This window comes from Symphalangus syndactylus, chromosome 10 (assembly GCF_028878055.3).
Source record: "Symphalangus syndactylus isolate Jambi chromosome 10, NHGRI_mSymSyn1-v2.1_pri, whole genome shotgun sequence".
Classification (NCBI taxonomy): domain Eukaryota; kingdom Metazoa; phylum Chordata; class Mammalia; order Primates; family Hylobatidae; genus Symphalangus; species Symphalangus syndactylus.
In genome coordinates, this window is record NC_072432.2 from 8,470,324 (window position 1) to 8,483,280 (window position 12,957).

Genomic DNA, 12,957 nt, shown 5'->3' on the forward strand with positions numbered 1-12,957 from the left:
CGAGTTAACTGCAGGGAGAGACACTGGGATAATTTCTATGAAGAGAGGACATGGGGTGCTCCGAGAACCCCTGACAGAGGGAACTTTGTGGTCCTAGAAACCAGGCGGTGTTTTCCGGAGGAAATGACATTTCCCTCTGGATCAGAGCTGAGGAAGGTGCCTGTGTGTGTCCCGTGGCCGCTGTGACACTGACCACACACCTGGGGCTGGAAAATAATACTCTCCCACAGCTCTGGAGGGCAGGAGCCGTGGGCTGAGGCCAGAGTGTTTGCTCCAGGAGAGGCCCTCGTGGCCCGTTCAGGTGCCCAGAGCTGCGGGCCTTGCACGCCTTGTTCCCTGGTGCCTCCTCCTTCCATGTGGGTGTGCAGCATCCCGCTCCAGGGCCTTCAGCCTCTGCACCCCTCATCTGCCGATGCAGGCGATGGCATTTGGGGACCACCTCGGTAGTCCTCAGGATTCACCTTTATCACCTCATGAGGGAACATTCCCAGGTTCCAGGGATTAGGACTGGGGTTCCTTTGGGGGCTGCTCTCCCGCCCATCACTGTGCCAGAATGTGATGTACACAGCGGCCAGCATATCCAAAGGCCCCAGGAGGACCTGGGGTGGCTGGATTGGGACCTGGTGTCGGGAGCAGGTGGGGCTGGGGATTCCCGAGAAAGGCTTGACGTGTACTTGAAGTAAGCAAAGGGTTTTGAATAAACCAAGAACTAGATCAGATTTATGTTTTTTTAGATGGGTCTCTGTTCTGTGTGAACAGATTGGAGGGTCCCGGGGTGGGAGCTGAGGCCCAGGCAGAGGCTTTGCAGAGTCCCAGGAGAGGGCGTTGCAGCCTGGACTGGTGTATGGGTGGGAAGGCGGCCGATGCATTTCTTTGCTGTTTTTCTCCCCGCTGAGCTTGGGTCCTCATGGAGGGCGGATGGCAGATATTTCACTGTGGGACCCGATGCCTGTGCATCTCGAAGACTTCCCCAGGTGCCTGGGTCTAAGAACCACCGTCTGCCTTTGAGTAGAGTTCCCATAAACGTTAACATTCACCGATGGATGGAAGATGGCCACAACTCCAAAATCACAGGGAACTTTTCAGAAAATAGAATAGCACAGCAGTTCCCACGGACTAAACTGGCAGGGGACAGTCCCCTAACATCTCAGCTCACACCTAACGGTGTCTGTGTCCAGTGAAAGCGGCTTCAGCAGGGACAGTCACAGAGCAGCGTGGAGCGAGCTGGCTTGTGGGGTTGTCTTTTCTGTCCCCTTCTACGGGGCCTGGGAGAAGGGAGCGGCAGATGGCCAGGCCCTCACTATGGGTCATCGAGGTCACCTCCAGGTGGCTGCCATGGTGGGGTTGCGGGGGACCACGTTCACACCCAGTCCGAGGGCACATCCCGGCTGCTGCACACCCTTCCTCTCTGTGGGATGCTGGGACCGCATGCTCAGGCGCGGTGGGGGGCCTTGCACTCACTTGTGGGGGAGCTCTGGGATGGCGGGCGCACCCCGGCCCTGGGCTGGAGTGACTGATCTCCTCTCTGTGACCAGACCTGCGACCGCATCAAGCAGTCCGCCAGCGGAACCAAGCGGCGCGTGTTCATCATCGAGACCATGGGCGGCTACTGCGGCTACCTGGCCAACATGGGGGGACTCGCGGCCGGAGCCGATGCCGCATACATTTTCGAAGAGCCCTTCGACATCAGGGATCTGCAGGTATGTGACGGGGCTGGCCTCAGAGACTGTCCCCTTGGGATCCACTCAGTGCAGCGGAGTGAATCATTGCATCTAGGGTGGTTTGCTTTCCGAGGGGCATGGAGACGGAGGTGCTACAGAACATGCCACACTTGATGCACATCGCATCGCCCAGGTGCCCCTACTGCGTGTCACGTGATGGCGGATGTGCCTGGTCGAGGACACCTTCTAGTCTCATGTGTGAAACACAAGCTTGTTTGTTTGATGTAGTCCGTTGTGTAGTTAATGTTTTCTCACTTATGTCACCAATGATTTGAGAGCCTACACTGACAGTCACCACCCACGTCTGCAACTGGCTCTGAAGGTTGCTGCAGCTTCTTTTAAATCCTGAGGCCCCTGATGCTGCATCTGCCTCTAAACTGACACAGACACAGCCGTGGTTTTTTGGCATCTGTGACTCTTTTAGGGAAGGGTGTCGCCGACCCCGCAGTCTGCCCCTGCTTGGACAACACAGCACAATCCAGGCCTGGACCCTGCAATGTTCAAAGTTGCTAAACTCCATGCAAGATGACAGGCGTTGGCAGATAAAATGCAACTTGAACAATTGTCTTTATTTATTTAGAGAGGGAGTCTCGCTCTGTCACCCAGGCTGGAGTGCAGTGGCACGATCTCGGCTCACTGCAACCTCCGACTCCCAGGTTCAAGCAATTCTCCTGTCTCAGCCTCCCAAGTAGCTGGGATTACAGGCACCCGCCACCATGCCCAGCTAATTTTTGTATTTTTAGTAGAGATGGGGTTTCACCATGTTGGTCAGGCTGGTCTCGAACTCCTGACCTCATGATCTGCCCACCTCGGCCTAACCAAGGTGCTGGGATTACAGGCGTGAGCCACCGTGCCCGCCACCATTGTCTTTTAAAAAGCTAGGATGTTACTTGTTTCTAAGCCAAATAGATCAAGTAAAAAGGGCCTTGGCACTAATTATGTGACATGTGAATCACGAATTTCTTTACCATGTCAAATTAAGTATTTGTGGAGTCATTCACTCCATTACGATGTTTCTGTCAACAGTGGGTCCCATAAGATTATAACGGAGCTGCCCCAAACAGGTGCAGTTTGTCTTTTATAAAAAGATACATATATCTTTATGTATGTATCTTTTTATAAAATATACATTATAAAGATATCTTTTTATAATGTATATTTTATAAAAAAATGTATCTTTTACTGTGCTTTTCTAAGTCTAGACATGTTTAGATACACAATTGCCTTCAGTATTCAACAGTCTCAGACATTCAAGTTTGTAGCCAGGAACAACAGGTGTGCAGCAGGCCCTGCCTCCTGGGTTTGTGTGAGTTCACTGTAGGATGTTTGCACAAGGCTTAAGTCACCTAGCAATGCATTTCTCAGCACATATCCCTGTTAGGTGACTCATGCCCGTATTTTGGAAATCTGTCCAAAGATCCTGCCTCACCAGCACTCAACATGGCAAGGGCTTAAGAAGAGAAATTATGACAGATTTTTATTTTTTGCTTTTTTTAAAAAATTTTTGAGATGGAGTCTCGCTCTGTCACCCAGGCTGGAGTGCAGTGGCACAATCTCGGCTCACTGCAACTTCCGTCTCCTGGGTTCAAGCAATTCTCCTGCCTCAGCCTCCCAAGTAGGTAGGACTACCGTTGCCTGCCACCACGCCCGACTAATTTTTTGTATTTTTTAGTAGAGACAGGGTTTCACCATGTTGGCCAGGCTGCTCTCAAACTCCTGACCTCAGGTGATCTAGCCGCCTTGGCCTCCCAAAGTGCTGGGATTACAGGAGTGAGCCACCATGCCTGGCCTCCTACTTTGTGAAATTCTGCCATTGCGCCCAGTGACAGATTTGATTAGATGTAAAAACCTCCATTTTCTTAGGATCAATCATTAGAGAATTACCTCCCTCTTGTAATCCTCCCAACATGATCTGAAACGAGATGTTCTTACTCTTTTCTAAGACCATCTTTTCCTTAAGAAATCTGTGTATGAATGTGAGTCTACAAAATTCTTTGGTCAGACACTGTTCATCAGGCCGTCAATGAGATTCCATAGAAAGGCCAAGGTCACTCTTTTCTTCTGAGAGCACTGAGAGAACATCGTCATGCAAATAAAAATAAACAAGGAGCAATAGAGCCATGAATGAGCACTAGGCAAATCACGGAATTACCGTTTTCAGAGGGACCCTGTTGACTCTGGAAGGTGTTTCTAGTGGCCGCCGTGAGGGCTGCTCACCGTGCCCTGTGCTCAGCATTCATCGCTGCAGACATGCCCTCCCTGTCTGGGAGGAGGCTCCCCCAAGACCCGAGCCGCGAGAGCTGCAGCCTCCTTGGCCACGCTCACTGCCACGCTTGGTTGGCACTTCCCAGCCTGCAGTGCCTGGCACATAGTTGGTACTTAGTAATAGTTTATTGTCTGATTAACAAAATACTCTCTTCCAGTCCAATGTGGAGCACCTGACGGAGAAAATGAAGACCACCATCCAGAGAGGCCTTGTGCTCAGGTGAGTGAGAGACCAGGGGCTGATCTTACCCTCACCGCCACACCGTGGTTCTTAGATTCTAGTCTGTGACTTGGGCTGGATGCGTGGTCATTTCTTTGCCGCTAGAGTGCACCACACACACTGAGCAGATGCAGAAGAGCTGTGGTGCGTTGCTCTGAAGACTTGCCTGCATTTAGACAACTACAATTTCTGCTTTATAGTCTCTTATTCTTTTAGATATCTCGCAATCAATCATTTCCCTAATTAGCACCTGACGTTTATGAAGGAAGAAGGAAATACAGTCATTCCTCTTAGCCTCAGGGAATGTGTCCCAAGACTCCAGTGGGTGCCTGAACCTGCGGATAGTACCCGCCCCCTGTATACACGAGGTTTCTTCCATCTCATAACCAAGGCGGCTGAGTGACTCGGGCAGGAGGCACAGACAGCATGGAGATGCAGGGCACAGGGATGATTCACGTTCTGGGTGGGACAGAGCAAGACGGCACGAGATTTCATCACGCTACTCAGAATGGTGTGCAATTTAAAACTTATTTCTGGAATTTTCCATTTAATATTTGTGGGCCTCAGTTGACCACTGGACCATGGGTAACAAACTGCAGAAAGCAAAACCGTGAACTGGAGGGACTGGTGTTGATGTAGAATCACCATAGGGTTGGCGGACGCGGGAGGCCAGCCTCCCGGGGCCATCTCCCCAAGTAGGGAGCCGCCTGCCCACTGCACGCTAAACAAAGTGGCTCCTTCTCGCTCGTTTCAGAAATGAGAGCTGCAGTGAAAACTACACCACCGACTTCATTTACCAGCTCTATTCGGAAGAGGGCAAAGGTGTGTTTGACTGCAGGAAGAATGTGCTCGGCCACATGCAGCAGGTAGGCCCGAGACCGCAAAGCCACTGTCGTGTGACTTTTAAAACATTAATGTCTTATTTTAGCCATTTTGGGGAAAAACGTATAAGTAAATTCCAAGATGATAACATCTAAACTTTTTGAGACAGAGTCTTGCTCTGTCTGGAGTGCAGTGGTACGATCTTGGCTCACTGCAGCCTCCACCTTCCAGGTTCAAGTGATTCTCCTGCCTTAGCCTCCCGAGTAGATGGCAGTACAGGCACCCACCACCACGCCCAGCTAATTTTTGTAGTTTTAGTAGAGATGGGGTTTCACCACATTGGCCAGGCTGGTCTCAAACTCCTGACCTCAGGTGATTCACCCACCTCAGCCTCCCAAAGTGGTGGGATTACAGACGTGAGCCACCGTGCCCAGCCAAAACATCTGAACTTTTAAGTCATGCCAAACATCACCAGCTTTAGGATTCTTTTGCTGGTGAGGTTTGAGTAATGGGGATTTTAAGGGAACTGTCAGCTTTCATGAAAACAGTGATACCCCCATTACTTGGAATGCTTATTCAAATTAAACACTTCATCAAGTTAAAAACTGGAGCTTCCTAAGATTTAAAATGCATTATCAGACATGTAGTATACTTGACACTCACCCCAAATCAGAATGACCTGGAATGAGCTGCACGCGGGCACATGCATATTATGAGCTGAGCCTGGGACACAGGGGTCCAGGCCTCCTAACTTGCACACACTCCTTCCTCACCACCTCCTATTATACTTTTAAGCCAGAGCCTGTGAATTTATTTCAAAGGGCTCATGAATCCCCTGCAATGATGATGAAATAGTAGGCGTATGTGTGATTTTGTTAAAGAATCCACAACGGTTATCAGATTAAAGTTGTGACCCATCCCCACCTCAGATGAGTTTATGAAATCCTGATTTAAGATTTTAAAATAGTGAAGATTGTTAGTTGACTTGTTCCGTTTATTAAAATCCTCATCTTACTGGGCAGGGAGAACACTTGATACTTTCGCTTAACAGGCCGAGTTCAGGCTATGGGAATCACAGGTTTTGTTTTCTTCTGTTCTGTTCCAACTATCGATAAGGACCTAGAAATAAAAACATGAGGCCGGGCGCGGTGGCTCATGCTTGTAATCCCAGCACTTTGGGAGGCCGAGGCGGGCGGATCATGAGGTCAGGAGATCGAGACCACAGTGAAACCCCGTCTCCACTAAAAAAAAAAAAAATACAAAAAATTAGCCGGGCGTGGTGGCGGGCGCCTGTAGTCCCAGCTACTCGGAGAGGCTGAGGCAGGAGAATGGCGTGAACCCGGGAGGCGGAGCTTGCAGTGAGCCGAGATTGCGCCACTGCACTCCAGCCTGGGCGACAGAGCAAGACTCCGTCTCAAAAAAAAAAAAAAAAAAAAAAAAAATGAATTCTGTGAAATAGAAATTGTCATTTCTATTTAATTTTTAACAGCAAAGTGTTACTGTATAACTGATATTTCATATAACTCTAACCACCAACAGGGTGGGGCACCCTCTCCATTTGATAGAAACTTTGGAACCAAAATATCTGCCAGAGCTATGGAGTGGATCACTGCGAAACTCAAGGAGGCCCGGGGCAGAGGTATGGGGCCCGGGGAGGGAGGCCACAGCCTCGTGATGCAGGTCATCTGCCTTGGTGAAAATGCTGTCCTGTCGGGGAGAAGTAGGGTGCTGGTTCCTTCTTCAGTTCAGTACTGAGCTGCACGTGACGTTTTACTCCTGCTGATCTCTGAGTGTTGCTATTTAACCAACCTTGGATTCCTGGGATAAGATCAGCTTGGGCATGACATGTTCTCTTTTATCACTGCTAGATTCAATCTGCAGTTCTTTTGTGCAGGCCTTTTGCTCTAGAGATCCCGAACGTTGGCCAGCAATGTCCCCTCACGGTTTAAGTGGGGCCTTCTATTTTTTGGATGTTTGGTAGGACAACCTCCTTGTGACTCCATCCATCAAAACTTCCAGTTTTGAGGAAGATTTGACTGCTGAATTGTTCATGTTTGTAGAACTATGCATGTTTTTCCTTAAATCAGTTTTGTAAGTTACATATTCTAAGAAATCTTTAGATAAACTGAAAAGTTTCACAAAACATGACATTTTTTATAATACTCTTGTTAATGGTTCCAACATGGCTGGTCCCCACTCATTCTTGAGTGGCTATTTGTGCCAGCATCTTTCTCACCCCCACCCCCGCAGCTTTCTTCATCAGTCATAGCAGATGTGTGCTTTTATTACGGCAAACCACGTATCACTGCCAATGTCTTAGAAAAATGATAGCCTGCAAAAAACAGTGATGTGAATAGTTTCAATCAGTTTGTCTTTTTGAAGAACTGACTTTGGCTTTGATTCTTTCTATGTCGATTTTCTTTTGCTAATTTAGCTATGGATGCTTCTTGCCTCTCAGTGTGTGTATTCATGAGCATACATTAGTGTTTTGCTGTAATTTAAGCTAATTTCCCTATTCCACTATTTAGTGAAAAATTCTCTCCACCGGGAGAACAAACAAAAGCTGCTTTCCAGGAAGCCATCATTGGGGCAGTCCCACAAGAGCAGAGCTGCGCGAGGCCAGGCACTGGCCACACTGCACGGCTGTTCTCAGTCTCACCCGGGCTTCCAGGCCAGGTTCAGCATGGTTCTGAGGAATCTCAGTTCTCATCTCGCCCCGTGATTCTGCTCCCCCACCTGCCCATGTGACAGGGTGTTATTAATCTTTTATTACATCTTTTCTCAAACCTGTTATAGGAAAAAAATTTACCACCGATGATTCTGTTTGTGTGCTGGGAATAAGCAAAAGAAACGTTATTTTTCAACCTGTGGCAGAGCTGAAGAAGCAAACGGATTTTGAGTAAGTCGGGGTCTTATTGCCTCAGCGAACCCAGCCAATGTGAGTACGGGACAGGGAAATGGCTGTTGCTGTCGGCAACTCATTCAGGGGTTTCAGGAACTGGCTTTTCTGAAGCTCAGTTAAAAAATACTAGGTCTTGGGCCAGGCGCGGTGGCTCAGGCCCATAATCCCAGCACTTTGGGAGGCTGAGGCGGGTAGATCATGAGGTCAAGAGATCGAGACCAACCTGGCTCACATGGTGAAACCCCGTCTCTACTAAAAATACAAAAATTAGCCGGGTGTGGTGGCGGGCGCCTGTAGTCCCAGCTACACAGGAGGCTGAGGCAGGAGAAATCGCTTGAACCTGGGAGGCAGAGGTTGCAGTGAGCTGACTGCACCACTGCACTCCAGCCTGGCAACAGAGCAAGACTCCATCTCAAAAAACGCACACACACACACACACACACACAAAACACCACTAAGTCTTTGGGGATAATTTTAAACAATGGTTTCATTTGACCCTGAAATTGGCTTTATCACCTAGTTGATTCAGCCGACCCTACAAACCCTGTGTTTCTGGCAAGACCGCTCGCTATGCTGGCCGTGGCGTGCAGGGCAGGCAAAGGCGTCTCCCAGCGTGACTGCAGGCCTCACTGCTGTCTCCCCTTCCCTCCACAGGCACAGGATTCCCAAAGAGCAGTGGTGGCTCAAGCTACGGCCCCTCATGAAGATCCTGGCCAAGTACAAGGCTAGCTACGACGTGTCGGACTCAGGCCAGCTGGAGCACGTGCAGCCCTGGAGTGTCTGACCCGGTCCCACCTGCATGTGCCTGCAGCCTGGACTCACCGTGGACCATCCGTTTTTGTAACACTTAAGTTATTTATCAGCACTTTATGCAAGTATTATTGACATTAATACCTAATCGGCGAGTGCCCATCTGCCCCACCAGCTCCAGTGCGTGCTGTGGACTGTCTCATGCTTTCAGATGTGCATATGAGCAGAATTAAACATTTGCCTACAACTCCAACAGTCCTCAGTTTTAGTTTTTTAAGTGGGAGATGATTAATACCTCAATCTATGGGTAGCTACTAAAGCTTTTCTCAGTTTTGTGGGCAAAGATTAGCAAAATATTTTTATAGGGATCACTGAACTATGCACAAGTCATAAAAGGAGAACAAAGCCAGTAGTTTACACAGGCCAAGGGGAATGCCATGTTTACTTACCGTTACATATTTGCCATGTGTCAGTTTCCGTCCACAGCAGCAGGCCAGGACCCTGGGCCTCGACTCCAGGCTTCTGCTCTCCTTTGAAAGTAAAGTAGAACACATGAATCTTAGTTACTTGTCCTCTTGATTGCAATCCTAGCTGCATATTAAAACCACCAAGGGGTGGGTGGGGCAGGGGTGGGTTGAAAAACCTGATAGCCAGCTTCTCCTCCAGGCCAAGTCACAGTCGTCGCTGGGACCTAGGTTGGAACTCTCCGGAAGACTCTTGTCAGAGTAGACGTGGGTGCTGGGGTGACAGCCCCACTGCCCTGGTGGGCCCCCCTCCTGTAGGGACAGCGTTTCTGCCTCTTAGCTCTAGTCTGCAAGAGACGACAGCTGTGCCTCAGAAACGGGGGCAGAGAGCTGTGTGGAGGGAGAGAAGATGCCAAAAACAAGCTCTGTTTGGGAAATCAGAGTCCAACGGCCAAGAAAGAGCTGGCGTGGAGGCTTTCCTTTCTGGCTCTGTAAAGATGAAGCAAGCGCTTACTCACCCCAACCCACCTGCTTCTCAGGACGGTTTCCATCCGGCCGCCCAGTTGAACTCCCGTCTGTTAGGGGGACACTCCTCCAGGGCCTCGGTGTGATTGAGTTTCCTGAACCCGCGCAGGCAGACGTGGGACACCCTTGTGTACCTTTTCATTTTACTTCTGTTTTTAAATAAAGGCCCTAAATGCTACTTAAAATAATGACTCAAGCAGAGGTTAATTCAGAGTTGCCCTTTATTTTTAGATTCTTAAATAAATATTCTAGAATGAGGTAAAACAAGCCTGTCAGTAGAAAGTGAAAATTCTACATGATGCATCTTTGGTGCTTCATGCATGATTATTTCAACGAACCTCTTCCTGGTTGCTCTTAAGATAGATCTGAGTTTTTGTCTGACTCGCCAGTCAAGGGCTTTGGCAACACTTTAAAAATGACATAATATTCTTGGAAAAAGCAGTAGCATTTCGGACTTTTCATACTCAGCTCAGAGGCATATTGGGCTCTGCGCAGTCAAGCGCCACGGCTGCTCATCGGATGATCCAGGATGGGTCCTTGGCGATTTTCGGGTTCTCGGGTCCGAGGATGGCCAGGCCGTGTGTGCTCTTCCCAGTGCCAAGGTACCTGAGAGGAAGGCAGGTGTGGTCAGCGAGGACCGGCTTCTGTGTCAGCGCTGTTAAAGGTCAGCACACAGGTTTCCAGTCCCAGACGCTGCCTCCCCCGCTCCCCACTCACCTATCGCTCACGGCCAGCAGCTTGTCGTGGCTGACAGCGAAGAGCTGCTCCCTGTAGGCCTGCTTCATCTCATCTGAGAGGCCGTACAAGAAGTGGTCCATTCCTAGAAGACAAACCACAGGCACGATGGAGCTGCCGCCCGGGAGCTCGCACGGTGGGCTGTGCACTCGTGTCCTGGAGGGGACACAGGCTTCTCACTGTTATTTCACGTACATGTTTCAACCACAAGGACGTGTCTAACAACCCAGAGCTCACACCCCAACCTCCAGCTCCCACGAGCCACGCTGACCCCTACCAACGCCTGCTTCTGCAGCGTGGACGAGTCAGGGCCGCGTGAGGCTGATGATGCTGTGAGCAAAAGTGGCTCTTACACAGTAACGTGGCCATGCCCACGTCCTCCTTCCACCCTAAAGAGCCCGGACAGTGCCATGGGTTGGCCCCACTGGGCCTCAGGTCAGTAAAACAAATGACAGGATGCGCTCTTCTCGCCCAGATGTCAGGAAGCGTGTTTAGGGTATCAGACGTGGAAATTCTATCACAAGCAAGGACGGAGGCGCCGGAAGCTGGTGCTCCTACCCGTGCATGCGGGGAACTCGGAAAACAGCAACATCATCTGTGAGGCTGTGGGCTGAGATTCTCACTGTTATACTCAAAATACCTTTGTCTGAAGGAGCGACAGGAGCATCTACGGTTGAGAAGACAGAAAGTTTGGCTTCGTCGAGGTCTTGCTGTGTGAATTTTCCAGACTTAGCCCAGTCGACAGCCTTCCCAAAAGACTGGAGCGTCTCTATTGTATTTGGGTCCCTGAGAAACCCAGAGAAATGAACAGGCAATCTTTTTACCAATGGACAAGTTGATGACAAACCTCTGTCTGTCGACTTGACAGTTCAACATCTTCTATGGGTTAACAGCTCTGTTTTACATCTGATTTAGTCCAAACAGCCCACTGACAAACTGCTCAATTACTCTCAATAGAAATTTAAATCCGATCACATAAGCCTTTCAACACATTCTCCCTCTTAGACAAAGTCCTCCCCAGATTATTTAAATACACCTCTCTGTGACCTCATCAGGAGAGGAAAGTGGAGGGTGGGGGCAGGTCAGGATTACAGGGAAATTACAGAAGACTCACACGGAAAAATTAAGCAAACCAAGGTTTTCCTTTCATCTCCCTTAAGACACACCCAGGGTAGTACAGGAATCAGCCTGAGGGGGCCAATCCATACTTCCCTTTCTGTAATGCAAAGAGCCCAGCCCTCCCTTCACCCTGACTCGGAGCTGCAGAGGGGCCGTGAGCTGCTTCCCCATCCTTGTCTAGAAGCGTGGCTTCCAGCACAGCAAGGGGGAGAACTCATCAGAGTGGCAATGGCTACCTACGTATCTAGCTATGCATCCACGAGACAGGGTCTCACTCTGTCGCCCAGGCTGGCGTGCAGTGGCACAATCTGCTCACTGCAGCAGCTTCAACCTCCCCAGGCTCAAGGGATCCTCCCGCCTTAGCCTCCTGTAGCTAGGACCACAGGCACTTGCCACTGCAGCCGGCCAGCTCCTTCTTAAAAAGTGTAGAATACATGTTCTCTTGGGCAGCCAAGCCATAGAAAATCAAGAATATTGTTTTAGAGTAATGGTGTCATGTTTATGAAAGCTAATAGAACTGCATCCACATCAGGCACCTCCAACTGAAATGAGCTAAGAACACTCTCAGGCTGTATTGCAGCCCCCTCACCTGGGGTCTGTGTTCCAGGACCCCCACGGCAGGGCTACAACCTCAAACAGCCACTATGGATACTATGTTTTTTTTCCTATACCTATGATAAAGTTTATAGATTAGGTACAGCAAGATATTAACAAAATACAACAATTATACTGTAATACAAGTTATGCTGATGGGCTACTATTAAGTAAAACAAGGGTTCTGTGAACAGAACCTCTTGGATACCCACAGTGTATCTGATACCTAGATGGCTACTGAGTGACCAACAGGCAGCTGCTGTAGACAGCATCAGCTTTCATCCCACTGCTTAGAGGAGTGCTGTACAATTTAATAAAACTTAGGAAGTGTTTATGTCTGGAATTTTCCATTTAATATTTTCAGACTGAGGGTGACTGTGGGTGATAAACCGTGGAAGGCAAAACCATGGATGGAGGCACTTCCGTGTTCTGCCAAAATATGCTGGCTTAAGCTAGGGTTTACTGAACGCAGAATGCTTCCTGTTTAGGCTGCTGGCCCTAATCCTTGCACCAGAAAGGACATTGCTGGGTGTGGCTAAGTGCCCAAGAATTGAAAAGAAGCACACACAACAACTTTTCTTTGTCTAAACTTCACTGCAGTAGAATAAAATGACATTGATAATCACGACTAGAAGACTAAAACGACGTGTGCATCCCAATGTGTGAACTAGAGCGAAACTCACCTGTAAGAGTAAAGGGTGAAAATCCCATTGTGGCTGAGTTTTGCGCCTCCATCATAAGCACCGCCTTTTTCTCGAATTTCTGTATGCAAGAATTTGGCAGTCATCAAACGTGCAAGGATTTTAAGACTGAAATGATTAAAAAATGCAAGTTAACACC

The 12,957-nt window shown here is 49.1% G+C and overlaps 2 protein-coding genes and 1 long non-coding RNA gene across 14 annotated transcripts in view; 1 reads left to right on the forward strand and 2 right to left on the reverse strand.

The window, feature by feature from the left end:
• PFKP (phosphofructokinase, platelet) overlaps positions 1-8,933 on the forward strand; it is a 71,289-nt gene extending 62,356 nt beyond the window's left edge. For all 6 annotated transcript variants that reach the window (XM_055296371.2, XM_055296370.2, XM_063611046.1 and 3 more), the window contains 6 exons: positions 1,536-1,700; positions 4,145-4,206; positions 4,961-5,072; positions 6,568-6,667; positions 7,825-7,927; positions 8,585-8,933. In XM_055296371.2, the coding sequence (XP_055152346.2) occupies positions 1,536-1,700; positions 4,145-4,206; positions 4,961-5,072; positions 6,568-6,667; positions 7,825-7,927; positions 8,585-8,714 (672 nt within the window). In that variant the 3' untranslated portion in view covers positions 8,715-8,933. The remainder of the gene's footprint in view (positions 1-1,535; positions 1,701-4,144; positions 4,207-4,960; positions 5,073-6,567; positions 6,668-7,824; positions 7,928-8,584) is intronic.
• LOC134731612 (uncharacterized) lies at positions 6,002-9,288 on the reverse strand. Its single transcript, XR_010114031.1, has 2 exons — positions 9,130-9,288; positions 6,002-6,147 (listed from the first exon to the last, which is right to left on the reverse strand). It is a non-coding gene; the product is annotated as an uncharacterized lncRNA (long non-coding RNA).
• A 584-nt stretch (positions 9,289-9,872) lies between these two features.
• PITRM1 (pitrilysin metallopeptidase 1) overlaps positions 9,873-12,957 on the reverse strand; it is a 36,200-nt gene continuing 33,115 nt past the window's right edge. For 6 of the 7 annotated variants that reach the window (XM_055296364.2, XM_055296368.2, XM_055296363.2 and 3 more), the window contains 4 exons: positions 12,801-12,926; positions 11,045-11,190; positions 10,387-10,489; positions 9,873-10,275 (listed from right to left, as the gene is read on the reverse strand). In XM_055296364.2, the coding sequence (XP_055152339.2) occupies positions 10,182-10,275; positions 10,387-10,489; positions 11,045-11,190; positions 12,801-12,926 (469 nt within the window). In that variant the 3' untranslated portion in view covers positions 9,873-10,181. Of the gene's footprint in view, positions 10,276-10,386; positions 10,490-11,044; positions 11,191-12,800; positions 12,927-12,957 lie in introns of those variants that run through there. The other variant, XR_008660630.2, reaches the window with a different exon arrangement.